The sequence below is a fragment of the Adiantum capillus-veneris genome, chromosome 11 (genome assembly GCF_014529385.1).
Source record: "Adiantum capillus-veneris isolate H3 chromosome 11, ASM1452938v2, whole genome shotgun sequence".
Taxonomy (NCBI): domain Eukaryota; kingdom Viridiplantae; phylum Streptophyta; class Polypodiopsida; order Polypodiales; family Pteridaceae; genus Adiantum; species Adiantum capillus-veneris.
The window spans coordinates 10,163,026-10,171,093 of NC_140941.1; the positions used below are offsets into that span (position 1 = coordinate 10,163,026).

The following is an 8,068-nucleotide window of genomic DNA, read 5'->3' on the forward strand; positions in this document are numbered from 1 at the left end:
GAGGTATTGGCCCCAAAGACTGGCGCCCCTTTCGATATTTCTTTTCAAATTAATCTTTGAGAGCAAAGTATAACTTCCCGCGAGTGCTCGCTCTCAAACTCTGCGTCCAGATGCTGTCACAAATTGCTGAGGTGTCCAGCCACTGAAGACCTAACCCAACTTGCAGATCCCGACCAAGGGGCCTAAACCCTAAGTAAAGAAGCAGGTTGTACGGACGCCCGCAATTCGCGTTGGCATGCTGACGTGGCAGCTGTATGAAATTCCGGATTTACCACTAACAGATGACGTGGTAGAACTGTACGGATTTTCGCAAGTTGCCTTCCAGTTTGAAGCTTTTCACTGTAAGTGCTTTTCAGGCCAAACTTGCATAGTCACAAGGGACGCATTCCGGGACGGGGGAACGGGGGACGGGGCTGAAATGGATTTTTAGTGTAAAAAAGAGAGCGGGACGACAAGTGGGGACGGGAAGCCCGAAAAAGGGCGTCCCCTGTTACTATGGGCCAAAGGCCTTTAAATAAGAGGCTAGGGCTCATTCTCTGGCATGCTTCTGGACGAAGGTGCCGAGGATGGAGTATCGCCTTGTACTTTGATGATGCAATATAAAGAAATACCGAAATGGGCGCCAAGGGTTGGGGCCGATACTCTCTGGGGTGGAATTCCGCCACTCCGTGCCGCGTGTGCTCTCTCTCTCTTTCAATCTCAATTGTTATTGAAGTGCTAAAAGTCTGTTCAGTCTGTCCTTTTCTATTGGCACGTGGTGCCCGTCTTGTGATTGAACAGACTTTTAGCACTTCAATAACAATTGAAACTGAAAGAGAGAGAGAGCACACGCGCACGGAGTGGCAGAATTCCACCCCAGAGAGCATTGGCCCCAAACCTTGGCGCCCATGTCCTTTTCGGTATTTCTTTATATTGCATCAACACAGTACAAGCCGGTACTCCACGCTCTGCACCTTCTCCCAGAAGAGTACCACAGAATGAGCCCTAGCCTCATATTTAAAGGCCCTTGGCCATTAAAAGCAATTTACATGAAAAGCCTTTATACTCTAAATTATCTAGTCCAAAAGGGATGCCTAAAAGTTGTCAACGTAAATCACGAAAATCCGTATAACTGTCTCGTCAACAGTCAACGCAAAATGCGGAAATCCGTACAGTCAGCCATGTCATCATGTCAGCGCAAAATGAAGGTTTCCACGTCATCAGACCGACGCAAATCCTTCTATGTGTGTAGGTTTTGCTTTATTTATATCCCTTTATGTCATTGAGGCCCCATCGAACACGGTCCAATAAGTTGGTAGGACTTGTTCTTCTGCTGTAGCTTGTTCTTCTTAGGGTTTAGACCCCTCGGCCGTGATTTGAAGGTTGGCTCTGTTCGTCACTGACTTGACACGTCAACAGATTGTGACACCAGCCAGCGTAAAATGCGGAGAATCCGTACAGTTCTGCCACGTCAACCTATCAACGTAAAAAGCAAGATTTTCGTACAGCCTGCCACACCAATAGCTGTCAATGCCAAATGCGACAATCCGTCCATACTGTCAAGCCACATTAGCACATCCATGAGTGTGTGTCCGGGCACTGCAACATCATCAATTTGTGACATGCGGCGGGTTTGAAAAATTGGCCATTCGCAAAGCGAGAGATCTTCAAGGTATCAAGCCAGAGATAAACAAATGGACGGGAGATTTTACCAATGAGTGGATGAGTGATATGTTCAACCTTGCACTTCAACATGGTATGCCTTATGATTGGAGCACTGATTGGGTCAAGCCTTTGCATAAAAGTGGGAATGTAAAGAATGTAAACAACTATCGGACTATAATAATTAGGTCTCTTATGGCAAAGTTGTTGGGTGCATAATGGAGATGACATTGAGTGATTGGGTTGAAGAGAATGATGAGTGTGCAAAAGGACAAGCGGGTTTTCGTTGATGCCATAGCACCATTGATCATCTTGTCACTCTTCGTGTTCTCATGGAGGAAAGTCGGTTGAAAGGTAAGCGATTGTATTGTTGTTTTGTGGACTTTAAAAAAGCCTTTGATATAATTTCACGTACCAATCTGTGGAGAAGGATGAAAGAACCTAAGTGAATTTATACTTGTGGGTTCTCGAATATATGAGAAGGTGATGTGTCAATTGCGCATGGGAAGAGGATTTTCAGAAATTTTTGTGAACACTATTGGGGTTAAACAAAGATGTTTGTTGTCATCGACTCTCTTTGGTCTATGCATCAATCAGATGAAACAAATGGTACTTGACTTTATGCAAGAAGAAGGCATTGAAAATGTCACTATTTGCAATGCGATAATCATGCTTTTGTTGTATGCGGAATCCGGATGATGTAGTGCTTCTAGCACACACTTTGGAAGATGCATAAAAGATTATGGTTATTCTTGAGAACTTTTGCTTACATAGTGGGCTGATAGTGAATGAATCCAAAACAACGGTTATGCTTGTGAAAACCAACTGTAAGAAGAAGTCATCCATTGTGTACAACAGTGAGACACTTGAAGTTGTTAAGAGCGTTAAGTATCTTAGCGTCCAAACACAAGTGGCATGAATGTGCTATGCGTCCTTTGGAAACGGGAAAGAGAGCATATTATGCATTTGATAACATGTGTAATGCGGAAAACATCAAGTGTTGGGTTCTCAAGAAGTACCTTTTCGATGCATTGGTGACACCAGTTCTTCTTTATGGAGTTTGAAGTGTGGGTTGGAAGGGAGCATCTCAAAGTCTACTTGGAAAGAGTTTGAGAATGTCCAAAAGCCGTTTCTTACAAACTTTCTCCAAGTTAAGACACAAACACCATATATGCTCCTACTTCTTATGTCAGGATCTCTTCCAATTGAGGTTATGGACATGGAAAGGATTGTGGAGTACAAGATAAAGATACGTCAAAACCCCTCACATCGACTTCCTACAATTGCATGGGAAGCAAGAAAAAAAGTTCAAAAGACGCATAAAAGCAAGATCTTGAGCACGGGATGGATGCAAGACATAAAGAAGTGGTTTGGGAGTTGGGATGCATTACACTTGATACATGATGCTTCAATTGACTCCCAAGTGGATGAAGCTTTTCTACAACGCCAATGTATTACGGCTTGGGAGAAATCTGGTGAGTCACGCTTCATACATTACATCACCCATATTACCCCCAACTACAAAACCATGTTCTTCGCCGAAAGAGGAAACCGTCACATTTGGTCTTCTGAAGACGATAATAAAATCTCTCTCTCTCTCTCTCTCTCTCTCTCTCTCTCTCTCTCTCTCTCTCTCTCTCTCTCTCTCTCTCTCTCAAACACACACACACACATGCGCGCGCATGCACTCTTGCCACACAGGCCCAGATCTCTATCTGCATTTTAGCAGTACCACCCACAGCCATTCAATCTGGAGTATAGTTGCACCCTCTAACCAAGTAGCCTCTCACAGCAATTTCAAGTAGTACCTCAGCCTCTTGCAGTAAAACACCCAGTAAGTCTCAGCAAAAGGCAGCCTTGAAGACCCCTGACATAGATCACCAGTCCTTTGGATCTATTTAATCAGCTTGTCATTTTCAGCTGACAAGTAGCCTCCAACTAAGGCTGGAATATAAAAAAATTGTGCCAGTTTTGCTCATCTACATTGTGCCATACTACTTAAATCAATCTTATGATACAAAATGCATTTAGAACGCCTGCAATGTAAGGGTTCAATGTAAGGATTCACTAGAAGGAATCTCAATTAGTACTTTTGGCAAACATACACATAAAAAACATGTTTAGATGATTCCTATAAGATATTGCAGAAATCTGAGGGCAGTTCCAAAGCAATCGAAGATTATAACAATTCACAAATCGACATACCTCAAATTCGTTTGCACAAAACAGTCAAGCTTACTATTCACAAAGAACCCACACTTACACTGTACACTGCATTTCAAAATTCATTTACAGAAAAAAAAAAGGCTTAGATACAAGTTACACATGGCAAAGACTCAAGGTGGCCTCAAAAGTTTTACAAGCATATGAAACAAGTTCTAATGCAAAACTATACATCAGCAGCCTCCAAAACTTTACTATTAAAATTTATCTGCACTAGACATGATCAACTAATGTAAAACCCCATGTTTAAACAGCTCGTAGGACCAAGAAAAAAGTACAAATAAACCCCACTAACAAGTGCCCATGTTCATGTGTGTAATATGTCCACAGGTTGACAACACATCTCATAAGTTGACAACATGAAACATCTAATAAAGCACTTTTGACTAAAGGAGTTATCACAAAAATTCATAGCCACATCCTGGCTCATTTTGGCCAGTGTAAGACTCTTGGAGCTGCTGTAGCTATAACGAGTCTGATTGTGAAAACCTGCTAAAATCTAAGATCATTTAGTATCTGCACCATCAAAGACAAGTGAAGCAAAGGTACTCTCAACAACAAGCCCCTCATCCATGTATTTGAAGCAACTTGAAAACTTGAGCTCTTTTTCAGTACAAAATGACTAGTCACTCTCCCTAACAGCCTTTCTAGTATGAGTCAAATCATTAGTGTGAACTCCACATTATGGACTACAAAAGATCAGCAAACAGAAGTGTATAGGAAAATGAGCCAATGTGGCAGTTCCTTTGCAATAAAGAACGAAAAGAAATGACTTTAAATACCTGTAGATGTCATAAGAGAGGTCTTTGTAGAACATGCAAGGCAGCTCTTCCCTTAGAGTCCGGATGGCATAACCGATATTGACATGAAAATCCTGCTCCTCTGGGTCCTCTTGCTTCTGCTTAGGAGGAGGAGTAGACTGAACTGCAGCAGTGGCACTAGCCCCACAAACATTTCCAAGAGGCACCTCATTGGCTGCATCATCAGAGCAGAGGATGTAACAAAAAGGGCTCCATTGATATTCATTTGTGCCATCTATAGTTGAAGCTGTAACAAAGCAAGCTGAAGCTTCGCCTTGTGTAGCAACCGGCACCAGCTGGCTAGCCAATTTGAACCAAGAAGGAGAACTTCCATCCTCTTTCCGGTGATGCTCAGAACATTCCAGAATTGTGCTGGTTCTCGGCTCCTCACTAATACCACCTGTGCAATTCAGTTTCTCCTTTGAAAGCTTGTCGTGGGCAATTCCGCCATCAATTGCCCGAAAGAGCTTAGATGGGCGCCCGCGGGAGATTCTTTCTGAGAGGTGAGGCAAAGGGGCAAATGGAAGAGAGGAAAACCCAGCATCGACAGCCATTGAGGGCATCGTCTACAAGCCCATAAAAGTGTTGAAAAACAATCTTCGACTCGAGAAACAGTTGTGGGTGGGAGAATGATCTCTCTATCGAGCGTGCTGTACAATTACCGAAGAGTCGGCAGGTTTTTGATGATAGCCAAGTCGAGCATATGCGCTGCGAGCAAGAGATGATGCGTTAACTTACCCTCCTGGGTCCCGCCTATTTCTCCACATCCACCACAACCAGATAATACCAATTTGGACCGGAAATCCTCTCCACATATCCTTGTCATCACTACATTATGCAAAACCCCCCCCCCCCCCCCAACACTCCAATTAGAGGGAAAGGAAAGAGAGTGCGGCCTGAAAGAAAGAGAGCAGGAGAGAGAGAGAAAAAGATTTGAACTACGTATAGGATAGTACGTGAGAGAGAGAGAGAGAGAGAGAGAGAGAGAGGAGCATGGGCATGTTGGTCTAATGGAAGGCGAACTCGAACGTAAAGGTGAGTTAATGTGTTGTGAGAGCATGATCCTTAATTTTCTATAAGAGCTAGGCAACATCACTTCATTATTGAGGTGGTAGTTTCTTAGAGCCTCATAGCATAGGTGACTGGAATGAGTTGGTCTCTTCAGACAACTTTTTCAGATTGGGTTAAGAGTTAGTTGTCAGTTCAGACTGACAAACTTCCGACAACAAATCGGGCAAAGACACTTACGTTGAAATGGAACTGGAAATAGTAACTTAAATAGAAATGACACATACACTGGAATTAAAACTGGATTAGATTTAACGGGAGGGGTTTTTAATGCAAAAATTTTAGTGAAATTAACAAAGAAACATTAACAAAAGGGGTTTTTATATTCAAGTTTGAGAAAAAATTATAAAATAAGGGATCATTTTATTCATTCAAACATGTTCAAAAAAGGGGGTTTTAAAATACCCTCCGAATGCATGTTATATAGGGGGGTTTCTCAATAGTGCACCCTCTGAGATCCAACACTTCAATTGAGTTAGTGGAGTAAAGAATGGGTTAATGGTGTTTAGATCAATTCCCCTATGAAGTTTGGTGGTCATATGTTAAGTATTTGGCCCACTATCACAAAATGATGTTTTGTATCCTACGAGGGGTCAAGTGGTTGGATCTCTTCGTTTGTAGCTCCAATTTTTCCCGACTTCACCAAGCATCTTCTAAAGGTTATCCTCACCAAATTTGTCAAAGTCACTTCCCCAATATGGCCCTCCAAAATAAGCATGCCTATTTTCCTAGGTTAGAAAAATGGACGCCATTTTGGTCTTTGAGCTTAGGAGTGGGTTCTATACATTGTGGAGATGCTATGGTTCAATTTCTGGTGTGATTTGGTCAAGTGGTCAAGCCGATGAGGAAGTTTTCCTACCCAGACTTCTACATTCTACCCTACGTTGCCTGGAGCCATAGCATGTAGTCTTCCTCATGCATGACCTTTTATCCTAGCCATTTGCGCAAAATTTATATTTTTGCCTCACTGTGACTTACATACAAGCCACCTAGAATGTCCAAAGCCTATTTTGTTATTTCGGCTGAATCAATGTGAGGAGTAATGTGTTAGGGTTTTGGCATCTCAAGCGCACTACGCAATGTGATCCCATTCTTTATTTTGGCTTTTACGTATTTATTTTACTTATTTGTTAAAGTCTGGGTAGGGCAATTTACTGAGGTTGGTATATATGCAGCCCCTTGCCTCCATTGTATTACACATTCAATTATTCATTGCCAAGGTTGATTGGTTTAGGAGTCTCTCTCTCTCTCTCTCTCTCTCTCTCTCTCTCTCTCTCTCTCTCTCTCTCTCTCTCTCTCTCTCTCTCTCTCTCTCTCTCTCTCTCTCTCTCTCTCTCTCTCTCTCTCTCTCTCGGGCAGCCCCTGGGAGGGCGTTAAGACCTGAGCCCTGCCCCCCTTGCCTCAGTTCGACAGTCTGGGACACACACATTTCGCAGCTAATGCCCAGCTTTGTCGTACCTCCAGGGCAACGCTGTTTCGGTGCCGACTTTGCCCTTTCGGCCTTAGACAGCAGACGACGGGCCATGCTTGTGATCAGCAAACGATGCGCCCCTTCGTCCAGTGAGCAGAGTCATCCCTCTCGACTTCAGTGAGCAGACCCTCTCGACTTCAGTGAACAGAGCTCGCCATGATTTAACACTAAGGTCATTTTCAAAAGTCACAAGAGTAGGTTCTCACAGCAGGTTTTCAAAGTAGAGCTTAGCCACAGACAAAGGTTTTCGCACAGTAGATCGAAGATTCTTCAGTCATGACTTCTTTCAACACACCAATTTCTGACACACGCGAGAGTTTTCTTGTTGTGGCAACTGCGCCCACGAAAGATCTCGTCGCTCGCCAAGACGCACGGATCACGGCCCTAGAGGCTCAGATCCAAGAACTTGCTTTGGAGAATGTTGAACTGAAAAACGCTTGTGTAAGCTCGAGGATACAAAGGCAACGGAGAGTGAAACTTTGCTTGCAAATACCACTTGCTTTGTTGAAGCCTAAAAGGGTTTTGCATCTTGGCAATGTGGTAATAATTTATATTACCCTATGCAGCACCAAATTATGTTTCCATAAGCTCATCAGAGGCCTTACCAATTTGGTTGTCTTCCTCCACATGCACATTAAACACAGTTGCCACCAATTCAGGACTAAGCCAATAACTGCCAAAGATGTTGCCTTTACTATTCTGTACATGAGTAAGGATGTTCATCAAAGTGGGGTTATTCCTCCAATGTTGCCATGGAAGCATAACATAATTCAAAAGACCAATTTTTTGCAGCCATTCCTTGTGTACAGTAACTTGGAAGTCGATATTTTGCTTCATTTCTAAGAAGTTTGTACTCAATTGGTCC

General features: G+C 43.0%; 1 protein-coding gene across 1 annotated transcript in view; it reads right to left on the bottom strand.

The window, feature by feature from the left end:
- LOC147446875 (uncharacterized) overlaps positions 1-5,398 on the bottom strand; it is a 52,567-nt gene extending 47,169 nt beyond the window's left edge. Inside the window, exon 1 of the mRNA XM_086522820.1 lies at positions 4,647-5,398. Coding sequence (XP_086378946.1) covers positions 4,647-5,227 — 581 coding nt within the window. The 5' untranslated portion in view covers positions 5,228-5,398. The remainder of the gene's footprint in view (positions 1-4,646) is intronic.
- Between the last annotated feature and the right edge of the window lie 2,670 nt (positions 5,399-8,068).